This window comes from Asterias amurensis, chromosome 3, assembly GCF_032118995.1.
Source record: "Asterias amurensis chromosome 3, ASM3211899v1".
In the NCBI taxonomy this organism is placed as follows: Eukaryota; Metazoa; Echinodermata; class Asteroidea; order Forcipulatida; family Asteriidae; genus Asterias; species Asterias amurensis.
This window is the reverse complement of record NC_092650.1, coordinates 2,647,033-2,666,854: the sequence shown is the minus strand read 5'-3', so window position 1 is coordinate 2,666,854 and position 19,822 is coordinate 2,647,033. Positions and strand designations below refer to the sequence as shown.

At 38.8% G+C, this 19,822-nt stretch overlaps 1 protein-coding gene and 1 non-coding gene across 4 annotated transcripts in view; one reads left to right on the top strand and one right to left on the bottom strand.

Annotated features, from left to right (window-relative positions):
* The window catches only part of LOC139934632 (serine/threonine-protein phosphatase 4 regulatory subunit 1-like), a 73,202-nt gene that overhangs the window by 15,815 nt on the left and 37,565 nt on the right, over positions 1-19,822 (top strand). Inside the window, exons 1-2 of one of the 3 annotated variants that reach the window (XM_071928933.1) lie at positions 8,670-9,091; positions 16,219-16,345. In XM_071928933.1, the coding sequence (XP_071785034.1) occupies positions 16,248-16,345 (98 nt within the window). In that variant the 5' untranslated portion in view covers positions 8,670-9,091; positions 16,219-16,247. Of the gene's footprint in view, positions 1-8,669; positions 9,092-11,111; positions 11,406-16,218; positions 16,346-19,822 lie in introns of those variants that run through there. The other 2 variants (XM_071928932.1, XM_071928931.1) reach the window with 2 other exon arrangements.
* Positions 176-248, bottom strand: Trnan-auu (transfer RNA asparagine (anticodon AUU)). Its single transcript has one exon. It is a non-coding gene; the product is annotated as a tRNA-Asn (tRNA).

Below are 19,822 nucleotides of genomic sequence, written 5' to 3'. Positions count from 1 at the left end.
AAAAACGAAGGTATACTTTGCCTTTAAATCTTCCCTCAGCATATCAACTAAATTTTCAAAACTCTTTTTGTAGTAAATGTTACATACCCTCACTATTTTTATTTTTATCAATATAAACCACAAGGGAAACTGACTGGGTAAATTTGTAAATGATTTTTGGGGTTGAACAAAGAATTGACTAGAGTGGGATTCGAACCAACGACCTCCGGATTAATGTGCCGGCGCTCTACCAACTGAGCTATCTAGCCCTATATTGGCGGTGTCCCTATTTTGTCAATATCTTTGTTCGGGGGTGCCAGTCAGAAGCCATACAACCCTTAACTGCCATGTAGCCAGGGATCACACCCAAATTACGATACAACCTGGGAAGCGGCAGCTAGGGGATCACCTTAAGGGGATGCGACTTTTTGTTTCAGATATCAATATAAACCACAAGGGAAACTGACTGGGTAAATTTGTAAATGATTTTTGAACAAATTCTTGTCTTGCTTCAAATCAACGCAGCAGTCTTGGAAGTAGGTCAGAAGTTTTAAATTGCCTTTAGCTGACTTAAGGGTAATTAGTAGGATTTGAAACTTTGCATGGTGGGAGTATAATTAGGTGAGGCTTTCGGTAGCACCATGTGTAAATCTCTTTTGAGTGGTGTTGGTTCTGTTGGTGTAATTAATGAATGTATTTACTCAACCCTTAGGCCTACTTTCTTAATATTGCTAATTTTCTTTCAGCATTTTACACAATCGATCCTAATGAAACGTAAACACACCATCTTACATACCTTAAGAAACCTAACTGCATCTTGCCTCCTTCCATCTTCCTGCTCCTTCACATCCGCAATCTCATAGAGAACATCTGTAGCCTTCAAAGAGATGTCTGAGCACAGACTCATCTTTATTTTTAAGTCATTGCTCCACCCTGCATGGTTCTCCTTGATGAACCTGGTTCCGGCACTAACAAGGGCCTTCAAGAATGACTACTTCATCTAACGTCGTCTTTCACACACTGTTGTAGACAAGTTAATAAGTTCATTAATATTGAATAATTGGCAAGTGTTTGAGGTGCATGACTCTGGAAGAATGCCAGATGAAGAATGCAGCTGGGGTTTTGGTGAGGAAAGTCTTTAAGAAGAGGAGGAGGCAGGGTTGTACAGGGTGCAATTATTCAGCTGTCGCAACTGCATGCCTGTTATGCAGTTACTTCTGTCAAATGAGAATAGATACACTGGACTGGCTAAGAAAACATCATTTGGAATGTAATGTTATTGGCGCTTACAACATGAACTAAAACTGGCTTGGGTAGACGCACAGCATCATACTTGGAACTATTTAATTGTAGCTACTTCATTCATATATTGATTATTCTTCATCAATCATGATATAAAAGCATGAAATTCCAGATCCTGTGTTAAAAAAAAAAATATCACTCTTCAAAAAAATTAAAAACATAAACAAGAATTAGTCTAAAGAGTACATCACATACAAATTACTCCAACAGCAAAAACACAAAAACTAACATTTACTCGAAGATAAAACTTAGAAAAACCAAAACGGTGGGGCAAAACTTTACAGTAGAACTTCAAGTACATTGCACATAGTTCCCTCAAAATGTGCTTACGTGTAAGACACCATTTTTTGTTAACTTCAACTACTTTTGTTATTATACTTTTTAGTTTTGGTACACTTTTCTCTTGTGGTTTCATAGAAAAATACACCACGAAGACAGGAGAAGTTACAAACATATGATGGTATAAATCATCACTATAAATTTGGACCTTTCAATTTTACTTTAGTGAGATACATCGTTGATATTTGTGTTTGTGGGTGGCGGACAAGAAAATGTAACATATGTATAGTGTTAATTATTGAAATTTTCAGGAGGTACTTCTAATAAGTGCTTTTGATCTTATACCAACAGATGTTTGCATATCATTTTAACGTACTGTTTATAGGCCTAGATAACATTGAAAAGTATTTGCCTCTTATCAAATTAGCAATTAAAACTCACATCCATCAATTTAGCCATTATCTCGGCTATATGAATGAATCACTCTTACGGTGGATATAAATGACCACCACTGCACTAATCGACACCCTGTGTCGCTTAACACGCATGCGTCGGGATAAGATAGTCTGTTGATTAGATTAAAGATTGACCAATAGGAGAAGTAGACAAGGTGTATGATGCGTGTGAATCCCATGCTGTTATAAGTGCCATATGGTCAGTGTCACACTGTCTTGTAAATTACAATATCATCTTAAAGGAAGTTTTATCAGACTGTATCTATTCTCTACAAAAGTCAAAACAATGTATGTATGCCCGCAGTTAAATTCAGTTTTATGTAAAAGTTGTTTTTGAGACTGAACATGTATTGTCAAACAATAAATCTGATCTTATTTTAAGATTGCAAGATCACCAGTCAGCATTTCATTAAAGATGTTACTTTTACTTTACTTTTATTTGAACACAAAAATGACAACATCTAAAATAGAGCAGAGTTCAACTCTAGTAGGCCCACTTCTTGTGTTTTCATCAAAGTAAGACATTTAAATGAAAAACCTTTTTCAAAATATGAAAAAAATTACAGGCATTGAACTTCATTCTTGAAGGGGCACAGCAATTATCCTCTGGTAAGGGGTACTTCAACGAGGAGAAATGTAAATTTGTATTAGAACTTTGCAAAGGGCACCACAGTCAAAAGCATAGGGCACCACAGCAATTGCTGTGGGTGCAGTGGGTTACTTTGTGGCCCGAAATTAATCATGACAACAGTAGTAGGCCTAATTGGAATTTGTCGAAGAAACAATACCGTACCAACCTTTTCTTCCATGGAGAATAGGGACCAATCGTTTGATTTGAGCCTTTGAAAACCAAACCAGCGCTCGTAGAATCGAGAGTAAAAACTAGATTGTATAGATGTAGCGCTAGCCACATGCACTCCGTGTCTTATATCACCGAATGATTTGAGCAATCATTTTATATCGTCTACAAATAATTGCATGACAGCTGAAGAGTTTCGCTAGCTATGGAATTACATTGACTGCATCCGACTGTTGGAGAGATTTCTAGAAGTGTCATGTTGGCCGAGGTATCGTGAGGCAGAGTTCAGTGAAAAACACAGAAAGGGCAAGGATACCGAGGCATTTTCTCTTTGGAAAAGGGCACCCCTGTGAGGAAACTAAATTTCTACTGGAGCATTAAAAGGGCACCAAGGCAATGACCAGGGCGCAATGAGGCAATCACATTCATTGCCTACATGTATGTACGTGAAGCATCATGCCTCAGAATATCTTCAAATTGTCTCCGATATTCATGTTGTAATCTGTCTTGTTTGTTGTAGAATCTTATCATGCAGGGATATCTGAATTAAGACTTTTTAAGCCAACCTGGTGAAGAAAAATCAGTTTTTATTTTATCCACCAACAATGTACAAGGAAACCTTTCCCTTTGATCTATTTTTCTAGCGCTGACAATACCATTCCTAAAACCATGTGAAATGTGAACTGCAAGGGTTACCCGAAGGTGGAAATGTCATCATAGAAAAACGTACCTCCTAAAAGTTGGATCCAAGTTTTAAGCATGTGGTCAGCAATCACTCCCATCCCTAATCATTGTAAATTGAAGATTTTGTGCATGTCGATGAGCTTGAGCAGACTAAACATACATGAATGAATTTCATGTTGTCATAAATAACTCAGCACTTTGTCCAAACTCAGTGTGTACACAGATATAATAGCAAGATCATGTTTGCTATTAGTCCAGTGTACTTCATGTATTATTCACGTCTACAATTTCACACCCCTCCCCTCAACCGTAAAAATTTTGAAAGTGAAAATAAAAACATCCCGGCATTCCCTGAAGTAAACATGTAACAAACCATGCATATTTACTGATTCAATTCGAGCAACTACTAGCGCCTGTTAGTATCACAGTAAAAAAGAAACACCCACAGAATTCAATTTGATCAGTCCCACTCCTCTGGAAAAAATTTACTCGGGGAAGAAAAAAAAAAAAAAACCTGGCGTCTGAAATTTGAATGCATAATTAAATGACAAAGATTTAATTATTGGTGTATTAAATCCGATGTAGTGAGACCACCCTATCGTATTAGGTAGCTCCTTGGAGTGGTCTTATCAGCTTGCTTTTCGTTCCACTGAGCACGAGATAGTTTAAAGCCCGGACTTGATTCCCCCGGAGACCGTAAATAAGGATTTTCATCTCCCTGGTGTCATCCTCATGACCAGTCAGTTAAGAGCTACTCTGTGCTACTCTGTGCGCAGTCGGCCAGCATTCCAATGAGGTAAATTGCCTTGTGCTCTGGTATACTGGAGGTGTATGATCAGACTAACCAAAGAGACAGGCTTGACATTCTGCTAACAAGAAGCTTGTGTTTCCTCCGGTTACGCACACAAACCGGGGCAATTGTCAACTCCCGGTCTCTGAGTGTACTGCAATCAGTTCGAGTCGATTTTCAACTCAATTTTGTTTGATAAGTTAAAATGGTGAGATGGAAACAATTCCAGCCGATTGTGCTGATGAGTTCTCAGTAGTGTTTCCCCACCTTTGAAGTTAATATTATTTTTTTTTTATGAATACGATTTTGTTGTTGTGGCATTGGATGTCAATTTGGTACATCATCGCTACCTACCAGAGAAAGGGACCTACCTACACAGTATAATTGCTTTTACAACTGGGTCTAGTGTATAGTGAGGAGAGACATTCACTGAGTGAAGGATGGATTACGTAGAGGCCTTCAATCAGAAATTGATGGTACTGGCCCACGTCACCATTGGTAAGCTCATAATATCTCCTTGTGATATGGTAACCTCATTTCCTACTTAACATTTTTTTATTTTTTTTTTTTCTCTCGAGGCTGGAGTTTTTCTGAACTGAAAAAGCCTAGAGTCTGACTATTTGAGATGGCCTTCATGGTATATTAAGACTGGACCAAGTTCCCAGTTGGTGTTCGTTTCATCCCAAGGCCCTGTTTCTTCCTGTTTTTTACCCTGTGGCCGCTGCAGGGACACGTGAAAAAAAATTCCTGCACGATTTATTGCTTATGGAGGCAATAAGAATGCAATGTGGGAATGTTATGATGTGTGTGGTGTGGGGACTTTCAGTGGCTCTGTGAATATACCATCTTGTCTTTCTTACTCGGTGACTTTTGAAGTCTTGAGATTGCGGGCGATGATTTGACAGGAAATTGATGGGAAATATGGACAAAGAGATGCTGTATAAACCAGTGGATGATTGGAGAAGCACGGCCAAGAATCGAAGGAAAAAGCCACCTCCGTTTCCGCCACAACTGTCGCCCAAGCCCGTGGCTATAGTCCTTGGTAAAGTCTCACATTCTTTTCTCTAAAAATTTCATCAAACATGGCTTCTATTTGGTGGCCAGTGGTGAATGTTAATATTAATTTCTAGTAATTAATAACAACTAGAACAGACTGAACAACGGGTTTAAAAAACAGATGATCGATGAACGAATTATAAATCTGTATCCACACAGTAAGAAATGGGTGTGTACATGTATTTTTACTACTCATCCCTACCCTGTGAAGGGTTTAAGAGTCTCTCTCACATTCTTTTCTCTCCGTTTCATTTCCACCTCTTGGTGGCCAGTGGTGTCACTGTTAATCTCTAGTAACAAAATAAAAATCAAAAGTAAGTGAGAAATAGGTGTGTATTTGACTGTACTCTTCCCTACCCTGTAAATAGTTAGGGTTTAGTCTCACGATTGTTTCTCTGTTGCAAAGATGGCTTCTAATTGGTGGCGACTGGTATCAATGTAAATTGCTAGTAATAAAATATAAATCTGTATCCCCAGTCAGAAATTGGTATATTTCATTTGACTGTACTCTTCCATGCCATATCATGTGAATAGTTTGGATTTAGGAATTACTCTTAAGAGGTAATAAAACTGATTTTGATTTGTGTGAGCGAAGCAGACATCCAATGATTTATGAGGGATATTTTAAATGTAAACCTACATAGCGTTAAATTGAAATGACATGTGTGAAATGAAATGAAACTGTTTGACTAAATGTCAAAGGTCACAACCTTTATATGCTGAAATATGTGATGTGTTACAGCTGAAAGTGTATGAACTAAATAAACATAAAGTGTGCTATTAATATGTACACTTCTTGACAAGCAAAGTTAGTTTGTTAACATAGAGAGTGGACAGTTTTAATTCATGTTCACTTTAAGAACGTTTTCTAGAAAATAAAAAGTATTATCAACGACAGAAATCAGGTGAAAAGATAATTTTTTATATATATTTTTTTATGTATAGATTTTTTTGCATTGTTACAAATGGGCTACTGAAAAAACTTGCAGGCGACCCAACATTTGTTCGTTGCCCTAAAATAGTTCAGGGAAACACAGTTTACATTGTATGTATGTTCACCTCCCTCGACAAAATATTTCAGTCTTTTTCATTTTTTTTCAGAATCTCATCTGATATTTTACCAAATTGGTCATTGTGATTTTGAGCAAAGGAATTTTTTTAAACAAACAAAATTTTGACATGTTTTTTTTCTTCTTTCAATGTGTGTTTTGAAATAAATGAAGGATTGTACAGCCTTCGAGAAAGACTGGTTGAAATGTTAGGCCACAAACTATTTTTTTTTGCATTTTTTTCAAATAAATTGACATTGTCCAATTTATCAAGAGGGTTATATCAGATTTATTGGGAACACCTCCGTGGTCAGTTGTCATAGCATTACAGGCCTGTAACTACACGGCAACGACGACAGCCATGGCCGTCTATGCCCTTTTAACTGGCCCTGATGCCCCTCGCATGTTTTGCATACCTGAGCAAAGAATGTCGACTGAACTTTTTGTGTGCATACTGAATGCTTAGATTGAGTAGCAATTGGTAATTTTTGAGTAGCAATTGGTAATTTTTGAGTAGCAGTTATTGACATATTTTTTGTGGCATTTTGCTACGCTATACTTGGGAAAGCGTTCAGTGATGGTTATTTACTACAAATCACTAGTATTGTTGTCATCTCATATCACATGTCGCATGTTGCTTTCGTCATCGTATACGGTGTAAGTAAGCGAGTAAATAATGAACTGCTGACGATTGAATATAACATCCATCTTCCCTAATCACCAATAAATCAAATCCTCAGTGGTCTGGCACCCCACCTTCCATAACCACCATACATATGCTGAAGCCAACGGATTGACAGTCAGCCTACATGAAATGGGATCTTTCCAAATAAATAAGGCTGCGTGTGATTGGCTGGAGAGTAGTGATTGATATGAAAGGCTGTTTGTGATTGGGTGTTTGAGGTGTAGTGAAGAAGAGAGAGTGATAGAGTGACCTTTAAATGAGAAATATTTGAAGTACGTCGGTGATAAATTAACTCTGTCATATCCGCGATGGTTGATGCAGTATCATGCTATGCATTGTTTTGGAACTTCTCTCTAATCAATTCTTTATGATACGTGTACCAAATACAAATTGCAGTTTTGTCAAAGACGTGTATAGGACTTGATGGATTGATTTGTTAGGGAAACAAATACAAACTCTGTAATGTTGTTTTAGTATTATTTGTCAATCATAATAAAGTTTTTTTTTTCTGAATGGAGCCAGTAAATCAATATAAATTCAATAGTCTGTTTTTATTATCACACATATTGCACACACAGTAAAAATCCATTCGGGTTTGTAAGTTTAAAGGAACATGTTGCCTTGGATCGCTCGAGTTGGTCTTTGAAAAGCGTTCTGTAACCGTTTGTTATTAAATCGATATGGTTAGAAAGATGTTGTAAAAGTAGAATACAATGATCTACACAAATATGCCTCGAAATTGGGAAGTTTTCTTTTTACCTCGTCGACTAACACGGTCTGCCCTTTTTGGGAGTCAAATTTTTGACTCCCATAAATGGCCGACCGTGTTAGTTTGCGACCTAAAATGAAAACCGTGCAATTTTGAGTGATACTTGTGTGGATCATTATATTCTACTTTTATTAAAACATCTTTCTAACCATATGCATTTCATAACAACGGTTTCAAACGCTTTTTATAGACAAACTCGCAACGTGTTCCTTTAAAAACACATACTACAACCACGTGATACACAGTAAATTGATCTTGAGGCACGCATTCAGAAAACACTGTCATTCACTAACTGAATGTGCCATTCCTTCAGAATACGATTGGGTTTTCTACTTGAGTCAAGATTCATGTTAACATGATGTTTCTTACTAGAATATTCATACTGATAATCATGATACACCTGTTCAGATGATTATCAATAATTGATTGATTTTCATTTTTTCATTCAATTAAATATTCCAATTCCATTGTTGATGTTAGAAATTAAAACACTATAACACCCTGGCTTATTGCATGATGCGATACAACAGCCGTATTACTTGTATGCTGTGAATCTCAAGTATGGCTTCCGGATTGAAAAAAAAGGGAATAACGAGTTTGTTTTATGAGATTACCAAGTTATCAAAGTCCACGTGTACAATCTATGTGTAGTGTACTGTATGGGTAGTGAGTACCAGGGACGGTAGTTTGTACACATGGGTGTAACGCAGCATTGCAGGCCCAGCACTACTCAGGGGTCAGTTAGGTCACATTGGGGTCAAAGAGTTATTTTCCTACAGACTGTTCACACACACATGCAGAGGGGGACATGGTAGGTCTCCTGTGAGTTGTGATGTGGCAAACCACATGGCATTATTTCACTCTACTGCATCAGAATCTCACACAGGTTTTTTTTTTTGACTGACCTCGCCCGAAAAATAGACTGGAATTTGGTGAATTTTCAGTGGTTTTGGGTTAACCTTGGTCTGGAGTGGTTGAGCACTGGTGGATGGAAGAGATCATGGATTGGACTATAACAGGTGTTGTCCATAGTAGTTTGTGTCCTGAGCTGAGGACAGGTTTTAATTAGGTAGTGTTGTTCATCAGAAAGCACAGTGGGGGTGTTGGGGTTGCTTGATGGTGGGTAGCCCACTCTCTCTCTGTGGCTGGTGGTCTGAGTTGCATCAATATGGTCAAGAGATGATCCAATGTGGCAGTGCTAACTTGGTGTTCATGACAATCTCTTGTTTTCCGCTAATTAACTGGTAAGTACTTGTATTGACACTATTATACTGTACTCCATAGATTTAGCCAGGATTTGGCCAAAAGGAGCTAGGGTTTGGTAAAAGGGTGTAACATTGAGAATTTTTTTTAAAACTGAGTGTCCAAGTTGTTCTTTATGTTCATGTAAATGGCAGAAAAAACAGGGTGTCCGAATTTAAAACAGGGTGACCAAAAGACACCCGGACATTCCTCTAGCTAACACTATGCTGTGCTCGTGAGAGTTGCTGAATTACTGATATCTGTGCTGTTATACTCTACTGGAGAAAGACACGTGTGCTGATTTCTGATTTTGTTCCAAAGTTCCAAAATCTATATTTTTCTCGAAGAGTGCCCTCGACAGAAGGAAAAATGCCATCCCTTCAAGAGTGAAGTTCAAGGCTGTCCATGACCCTCCCATGAACATTCAATTATTTAACGGGACTGTTTTCAAAAAGATATTTAAAAACCACAGCATGAATTTCACTGTACACCATTTTGTAACAAGTTTGACATTCAAGTACCAACTACATGTACATGTACCCAAGTACTCATTATTCCGATGGCTTGCAGAGAGTGAGAGAGAGTCGAAAGAACTGAACGTCTCAAATCTGGAGCTACCTCAAAGAAATCACTAAGTGCACGTAGACCTGTCTATGTTGAATTGACCCACATGAAATATAATATTCTCAATTGGACGGGCTCTTGTCATATTCAATTGGGCTCCCGTTGGATTTCTAATCAACTTAGACAAGAACATTCATTGCATGGGAATGAAAAATTTGTAAGTCGTTTTGTGGTTTGATTTGTTACACAAGTTTGGGAGTGAGTGCAGCCAGTCTTGGGGATGGTGGTGTTACATTTCAGACTTGTAATGAATTCGAGCCATTGAAGTTAAAGCAAGATACCTGGAAAGTGGAGCAAAGTCTGAAAACATATTCTATTTAAAAAGGGCATCTTTATTCATCAGGCATGGATGGAACTTGTCAGCTGATCAGCTGATTTTTCTCTTTTTCTTTTTAAAACAGTGCCATAGAAAACTGAAAAACACTGTGCAAATAAAGTTAAGTGTTTGGCCACCTCCTCTTTTTTGCATTAGAAAAGTTGCATGTCTGATTTATGAAGTGTCTTCAGATTTTTAAAAGGTGAACAAAAATACAAACTTTTCTCAGCGTTTTTATTTTGTCGTCTGATCGTTTTTATGAAGGGAATGTGTACATCAGAAAGGGAGTGTTTTAAATGAGGCTGCATGTACTTGATTTGCACTTCCAATTAGTAAATTTAGACGGCTTAAATCAGGAATGCAGTGAATTAAGTTTAGAATTGCCCTTTAAGTCTAAATGTAATATTAACTGAAAATATTGTTCTATTTCTGAAGCGTAAAGGTCATAACGTGTGTGCAATTCAGCATGGCATGGTTCTGGCTTAACTGTTCCTGATGAATGGTCATTATCGGGAATTATCTCCTTAACTATCAAACGATAGAAAACCCAATTTTTGGCGGGAATCAAAGTTCACGGGAACACAGGCACCTGGTGTTCCCTCTATTGAAAAGCTGGATCCCTCACAATAGGAACATACCTAGCTGCCCGGGCCATGGCATTTTGTTGTCAAATATATCGCCTTTCTCTCTTGTTTTACTTGAATTCCAGCGGCTGTTATCGCTGATCAAAACTCTATTACCGACGACAGGGGTATACCACATTGGTATTTAGATGGCTGGGACGGTATAGGTGTGTGCTTTTGACTCCATGCCGAGAGCCTCAGCCATCTAAGCTGTCCTGGGGGCTGGTATGGTAGGTTTCATCTACGATATCCACCAGCATTGACTACTCTTTTTTTTTGCCTCAATTAATTGTAAGAAAATAGGGTCACGTTCCACCCACTGGGCGTCGATCGTACACGTATTACCTCCCTGTCTCCACCTACTTTCTTTGCAATGGCTGATGGGAAAGCGAGTCGCTGCACAGTGGTGGCGGAATGCTCAACGAAGGAAGTACCGGCGTGGTGGCTTATAAACGGGGCGACTCATCGTGTCTGTTAGACACAATGTGGATTGGATTGAGCGGGAAACAGACGAAGGGGTGTGTGGTTACAGGGTGTAGAGGGTCTTGTAAACAGGTGTATTGGTACAGGTGTTGATAGGAGACGAGTAGAGGGGAGTGTGTGTGTACAACAGAGACATCTTTTTTACCCAAGGAGATATTCAAGATGTTGGATATTGCGTGTAGGAGAGCCGATCCAGAGGAAATGAGAAATTGTTGTGTTTCGGCTGAGGCGGCGACCACTGCTACTAGTGCTGTGATTTGTTTCATAATGGTATGTATTTTTTTGATGGGTTGAAAATGCTTAACTTCAAAGAGACTGTCATGATTGAGTGAATTTTATCCATAAAGCAGCCAAAATTGTATCTGTAGTAGTTTTTTTTTAGTGGAAAACCATGATCAGTGTAACGTACAATGTATGTATACATTGTACATCACAAAGAACATGATAAGACTACTATTTTGTTAAACTACAATGTACATTCCTCCCCTTAAGACTGTAGTGGTTACCGTTTGTGGTCTTGCAGCTTTGCAAAATTTATGACACTAATTTATAGGAAATGATCTTTGTGTGTGTGTTATTGGTAGTTTATTTTTTAGTTGAAAATCCATGAGCAGTGTATGCGATGTACATCACAATGAACATCTTAAGGCCTTCTTAAGACTGACTGTTAGTCTTTCATTCAGGCCTAGACTGTTAATATTATTGTGGTCCTGCAGCTTTGCAAAATTTGATGCCAGTGATTATAGCAAATCATCTTTGTGCATTGCACTGTGTCCATGTTTTTGCAGAGCTTTCATTTCATTGTAAACTTTAGTCCAAACTATCATCCCTTCTCTCTCATGAGCACTGTATCAAAATCGGATTCCTAATTGGTAGTAGTAACAGAAAACTTGGATTATTTTGCAAGACTTGGCCCCTTTCACACAAGAGCATTTAAGCAGGGGTCCCATGCTAAATTGGAGCATGGTTGTAAAATTTTACAAAAGTGTACTCGTGTGAAAGGGCATCAATTTTTTTCTACTCAAGTTCTCGTGCAAAATCTTGTCAAACATTGCTATATTTTACAACCTTGCTAAAATGAAGCAAGGGACCTCAGTTAAATTGCTGTTGTGTGAATCAGGATCATGTCATGCATACTTCTCCATGTTACCTTCATTCATTCAGTCATCTGTTGTAAACCATCATCTCTAGCTCAGCCGACATGACATTCCAAACCACACCACTTCCTCCAGCCATTGCCACATTCCGATCATGTATATTTATCCGCTTTCTTCGTGCCAATTTTTTCTGAGCCACAATGTGTGTGATTCTGAGGACCTGGTATTGATATGGGACACACAGGTGCGTAGGAGAAAGGTTGCTTCAAGTCAAAAAGATTTTATTACCCGTTGTTAAAGGTTGATGGTTATTCAAAGAAGACAGTGTGAAGTTTTCCATCATGTGGGATTTTTATTTAAAGGCAGTGGACACTATTGGTAATTACTCAAAATAATTATTTGCATAAAACCTTTCTTGGTGACGAGTAATGGGGAGAGGTTGATGGTATAAAACATTGTGAGAAACTGCTCCCTCTGAAGTGCCATAGTTTTCGAGAAAAAAGTAATTTTCCACGAATTTGATTTTGAGACCTCAAGTTTAGAACTTGAGGTCTCGAAATCAACCATCTAAACGCACACAATTTCGTGTGACAAGGGTTATTTTTCTTTCATTATTATCTCGCAACTTCGATGACCGATTGAGCTCAAATTTTCACATTTGTTATTTTATGCATATGTTGAGATACACCAACTGTGAAGGCTAGTCTTTGACAATTACCAATAGTGTCCACTGCCTTTAAAAGAGTTGCAAAGTTCAGGGACAAATGAGACTCAATGATGGAAAGTAGTTGATGTGGGGTTGAACCATAGAGTTATATATAAGAACAAGAGGGCGCACTGGCCTATAGATATATGCGACCCGGCATGCGCGCAGGCGGCCATTTTCTAAGTTGACAAAGCAGGCATTGCACAGCGTGTGTTAGTGCGGCCATTTTGTAAGTCGACAAAACAGCATCGCATAGCATTCAATAAACACAAACTCCAACGTGTGTTTCATATTCAACACGCGTACAGAATGGGCCGCTTTTCAAGGGCACCAAGGCAATGGAGGCAAATGTAAAAGTACAGTCTTTTGCTCCTACAAAGAGTGTCATCATCAAATACGTTTCATTGCAAGTTCACCGAGGGGGGTGGCAGCTTAAAGTAATCATTTTTAGCAGACCATGACTGAAGATGAGACTTAATTACCAAACGGTTACATCTTGGTTTTATGTGCGAGCCAAGAAATCTAAGCTTGTTTGTCGGACTCCATCATTAATTCATTATTCCATTATTCAATGCCGTGTCTACTTTTAAGAAATGCATCTTAATTATATGCAATGACCATCTGAAAAGAGCAAGCTATTTTTGTACGGCCATTTTCTTGAATGTTGATATTGAAACAACAGCTGCTTCACTGTGTGGGATCTTGGACGTCTCTACAGAGACTAAAGTCTTTTTCTTGTAAATCGTTGAGATGGCGGTGGCTTGTCATTTCATTGAGAGAGGCATAGTTAGTAATGTGTACAATGTGTGTGGTACTGTACTGTCAATATCCTTGGACGATCGAAGTCATATCAAGGATTGAACTACAGTACAAATGTACACTGTTGTACCATACCGGAAATTAGTTTCTCTTGAATTCATTTGAGCATGAAACGATATGTAAATATGCGTAGAGATAAGGATCTGTGTCCAAATATATGCGTACCACTGAAACCTAAAAACTCCTTGATACAAATATTGTAATAATTCGTATTTCCTTGTGGAGATCTAGTGTACAATGTATGTCATGCATGAACAAACTGAGTTTGTAGCAAAGAGCAGACTCGGGCCTCAAACTAACCAATGGCACCAAGGGCAATTGCTGTGGTGCCCTGCGCTTTTGCTGCATTGCCCTTTGGAAAGTTTCAAAACATAAATTGTCCTCATACACTGTAGAAGTGCCCCTTACTAGAGAAAAATTGCTATGCCCCGTCAAGAGTGAAGTTGAAGGCCTGCTGACTTATTTGAATTTATAGTAAATAGACTAACTTACAGCAGTGCATATGTATTGCCCACGCCGGTATGCTTCATTTTTGAAAGGGCAAGGGCACCAAGGCATTTTCTCCTTGGTAAAGGGCACCTTATGAAGAAATTTCTACTGGAGCATTTTAATGGCACTAAGGCAATGGCCAGGGGGCATGGAGGCAATTGCCTTCCTTGCCTCCGTGAAGTATCAGGCCTTTAGAAATGTATGTGGACATGGTACTCTAAGACTAACAACTTGTCACTGAAACTAAATGACTCATTTGTCTTTATGCAAGGAATTTTGCTGGACTGTAATTAGTGGTTAATAAATATTCATAAACAAGTTGAGTGAAGTGCTCATTGAGCTTAGATCTATCCAGCATTTATCCACTTGAGTCTTGACTTGAGTTCAACAACTTTGAAGCGATACGGCTGTATTCAATTATTGAGGTTTCAATTCTAAGCTATTCGTCCCTTGAGTTGAAGAAGCGAACTGATAGTATTTCTCCCATGTGAGTTTTATAATTAAGTCAATCCTTCATGTGGTGTAATCTCAACCGCTCGGCATTCTATATCTTGTCTCATTGTTTTTTGTACTGATGTACACAACGCAGCGGGCGGTGGAGAAACTCATTTCCAGTTCTTGAATTTTGTTCTTGAAGGGCCAGCCCTTTTACTCTGCTAAAGGGCACTTCTATGAGGAAAATGTAAAATTGTATATAATTGGAACTTGGTGAACGGCACCACAGCAAAAACACAGGGCACAAGAGCAAAAGCACAGGGCACCATGGCAATTGCTGTGGGTTACCTTTCAAAACCAAATTTACAACGGTGTTGTCTAGCGATTTCAAACTGTTGGCCTTAAAATAGTACAGAAGAAGATGCCTACTATGTATTCCACACAACAGAAAGTGATCTGTTTTTTTTTTGTTTTTTTAAAGAAAGAAACAAATGAGATTTTTTTTCTGTTTCCTTTTAATAAAATATGAGTATATGTGTATGGTCCATGCAATAATTCACTGTTATATTATCATTTAATAACCATCTGTTTATCAACTGAAACGTGTTGTACAAAGCTAGACGTACATTGGATCTTGAATTGCTAGGGCTACCCTTTGACCTCAAGGTTTTAGTGTCTGTAGGACACATCTTGGAATGGTATTAATCGGAATACAGCAACAGACGTCGTTTCATTCAAGTTAAAATTCATAGTACTAAAAATAGACTGGTATGAGGTAGAAAATAGTCTGGCCCAATTCATGTACGGAGAAGTAGTGCATTCACTCTTGTCGGTGTATACAGGGGACTAGATCAAGACTTGTTCTTTGATCTGATTGCATGTAAAAACAGCATCTAAGGTGGATTTGAAACTTTGCATCGTGGGGAGTATAATTAGGTGCAATTTGTAGTAGCACCCTGTGTAAATCTCTTTTGAGCAGTGTTGGTTGCCAACTCAACGTTTCGATCGGTATGCTCTGAACGTCTTGAGGAGAATGCTGGACTCTGTTGGCTGAAGTACTTACTGCCTTTGAGATTTACTTGGAGTTGGGCTTCGCTCAATGTTTCCCGAAGGCTTCTCTAACCCTAGTCAGAGCTCGATTTAGACACTAGCCCGGTGTGCAATCACTAGTCAAGAGTGCTGCGAGCTAGTCAAGAAAAAAAAAGTGAACGCAAGGCCTGCTTGTTGGACAGGCTTCAAGTACAGGCCTCAAACTTCCGCAATTTTAAGGGAATACAGCGTGTGCTGTCTATCACCAAAATAAAAATAATTAATTTTGATCTAAAACAAAGGGCAATGGAGGTCCAAAAAAAAAAAGGGCAAGGCATTTTTGGCCGTAAGAACGTAAGATTTTCTCAAAGTACCACAGCTTGTTTGAAGAGCACCAGCGGCCCTGGCCGTCATGGCGTCCGGGAACTTTGAAGCCTCCAAGCAAATCCAAACACATTTATGAAATTTACAACTAACTTCTCTCTTTCATTTTCGTTTCTTTTTGCAGTTGGAGATGAAGCTACCGATGATTTTCAGATGTTATCATCTGCCTTGGACTGTCAGATAGCAGATGAACTCCTGACTTCACTGGGACGATTGCAGAAATACGCCTCTAATGACAATGGCTTCAATAGGTTAGTACACCAAAACAATACCTTAATGTTGGGAATGCTGTCAACAAAAAGCTCCACCTGAGTATTGTGACAAAATTTAGGCAAGCACAAACCCTGTGTACTGTGGCCAGTTCACTATGTGGGCAGGCACGGCAAGTCTGTGATGGTTTAAAAACAAAATCAAATTTCTGTTTAGTAAAGAAGTATATCAACAATTTTGCCAGGCGTTTTTGCTGTGATTATTATCACTGTATTACTCCATTTTTTGGGGTTAAACAATCAACTAAATTCAGGGTTTGAAATTAGCGGTTGCCTGGTCGCCAAATGTGAGCTGCGGGTGAGTCAAATCCCATCTTCACTAGTCTTCCAGGTCATAATAGTGTTCCTTGTCACCTAAAATGCGGGCTACGGTGGTGAAATCCAACATAGAGATTGGTTTTAAGTTTGTAAAATTGTTGGACTACTCTGGATTGTGCTAGATTTAAAGACACCGGACACTATTGGTAATTGTCAAAGACCAGTCTTTTCACTTGGTGTATCTCAACATATGCATAAAATAACAAACATGTGAACATTTGAGCTCAAATGGTCATCGAAGTTGCGAGATAATAATGAAGGAAAAAACACCCTTGTCACACGAAGTTGTGTGCTTTCAGATGCTTGATTTCGAGACCTCAAATTCTAAGTCTGAGGTCTCAAAATCAAATTCGTGGAAAATTACTTCTTTCTCGAAAACTGCATCACTACAGAGGGAGCCGTTTCTTACAATGTTTCATACGATCAACCCCTCCCCATTACTCGTAATAAAGAAAGGTTTTATGATAACAATTATTTTGAGTAATTAACAATAGTGTCCACCGCCTTTAATGTGGCCTCGATTGCAATTGCGATCGTTATTTTCAGTATACAAACTTCAAAACATGCATTCAAATTTGAGTCCGACTCTCTTCTCTATGTTTCATACAGCGATATGTTTCATACAAACACACAAATTGTTTCAGGGATTAAACAAAAACTTAAATGAATGATAGCACCAGCATTTTGTTTGTTTAAACTGAGCGAAATAGCTCGAGTATGACGTTGATCTTTGAGGAGGGTGTAGACATTGGTTTCAGGTCGGCACTCAAACTAACCGACTTGGGCAAATTGATTGAAAACAAAAGCAATATCTAACCCGAATAAATGCGATGTCATGGCCATTGGGCTCATTTATATTGGTACCCCCTTACTCCCCTCCACTGGGAACCTGCCCTCAGATAGCCCTAGAAAAACAACCCATTCAACATTGCTAGCCTTGTTACTACTATCTTATGTCAGGCTAGGTCAAAGGTCACAAGGTCAGATTTGGGCGGTAGGAGATATTATTAGTTGCGGAGTGGCGGGTTGCATGAGGTTTTGACTGGCGGGCATGCAGGTGCCAGATGTTGTGAATTGGATCACAAGATATCATTTGTGTGTGATATTATACTAAAGTCAAGCATGGAATGCACACATATGTTAACACCCATAGATTTAAGATCGTGGTTGAGTTTTGGATGAGGGGACATGTATGTATTAAAGTACTTCATTGATTGTGTGGAAACTTTCCTGGGATGAATATTTCGGTTGAGACAAGGGAGTTGATAAATCGGGTCTGTGTAAGATACTCAAGTTGGTTAGAATGTGGACAAGGTGAGTATTTAATGTAATGTTTAATCAATCATTGCGTCGGTTTGTCAATCATTATCGTTTGCAGGGTTCTGTGTCAGGCTTCATTTAAAGACACTGGACACTATTGGTAATTGTCAAAGACTAGCCTTCACATTTGGTGTATCTCAACATTAACATAAAATAACAAACCTGTGCAAATTTGAGCTCAATCGGTCATCGAAGTTGCGAGATAATAATGAAAGAAAAAAACACCCTTGTCACACGAAGTTGTGTGCATTAAGATGGTTGATTTCGAGACCTCAAGTTCTAAACCTGAGGTCTCGAAACCAAATTCGTGGAAAATTACTTCTATCTCGAAAACTATGGCACTTCAGAGGGAGCCGTTTCTCACAATGTTTTATACAATCAACCTCTCCCCATTACTCGTCACCAAGAAAGGTTTTATGCCAATAATTATTTTGAGTAATTACCAGTAGTGTCCACTGCCTTTCAAGGCACTGGACGGTATTCTCACCTCAATATATGCATAAAATAACAAATCTGTGAAAATATGGGCTCATTTGATCATTGAAGTTGCTAGAGAATATTTCAGGGGAAAAAAACCCACCCTTGTTGCACAACTTTGTTGTGCTTTCAGATGTCTTAAGAAAGCTTCAGGCCCGAAGTCTTCTTTATTTGAGTGAGTCATTGTACCTTTTCTTAAAAACTACATTATTTCAGAGGGAGCCTTTTCTCACCATGTTTTAAATTATAACACCCCTTGCAAGTATTGTGCCTGCTCATTGGTTTAGAGCGCGTCACATGACATGTCTTAGTTTTGCTAGACGACGGCCGTGTGATAGAGCGTCGGTTTGCCATGCGCTAGTCCGAAGACTAGCACATGGCGCCGTGCGCTAGTCCGACAGACTAGCCCACGGCGTGCAGTACCCAGACGTCCGTTGCGTGTACGAGGATGATAAATTAATAGTCTGTAACCATTTCGGATTGTCCGACACTACATGCAACACAGTAGGTAAAAGTGTTTGCAATCTGTGTTCGCGTCGTCCGTGGATTGTAGCATTCAGGTCTGTAACTTAATAATAATAATACAGGTTTTAGAAATGTTTGGGGTGTTATAAAACAAATATTGACTGCTTTTTATTTGTATACTATCAACAGCTCTCCCTCGCTCATTACCAAGTAAGTTTTTATGCTAACAACTATTTTGAGTAATTACACCAATAGTGTCCAGTGCCTTTAGAGATATGAAAGAAAAAAACACTCTTGTCGCACCATGGTCACTCGAAGTTGTGTGCTTTCAGATGCTTGATTTCGAGACCTCAAATTCTAATTCTGAGGTCTCGAAATCAAACTCGTGGAAAATTACTTGTTTCTCGAAAACAGCGTCACTTCAGAGGGAGCTGTTTCTCACAATGTTTTATACTACCAACCTCTCCCCATTGCTTGTTACCAAGTAAGTTTTTATGCTAACAATTATTTTGCGTAATTACACCAATAGTGTCCGGTGTCTTTAAGCGAAAGGAAGTGGTGTGTGGACATTGGATTTGTTTTGAGTGTCCTGCTTAGCTGCAGATGGACCCGATGTGTTCACTACACCATGAGCTAAAAATGGTTAGAATGTCCACAAAGGAAGCAAAGCAGACATTACATCGTGGGAGTCTGTAGTAGGACTTCACACTAACTGACCTTGTGATCAGTTGCAACCATGAGAAAGATATCTTTATGAACACCAACTTTCATCTAGAAATGATCTTTTTATAGATCAGTGGTCCTTGAACAGCCAAACTGCCTCACACAAAGTATTGCTTGTAAAGTCATTAATATCAGTTTGTTTGGTCACTTCATTCT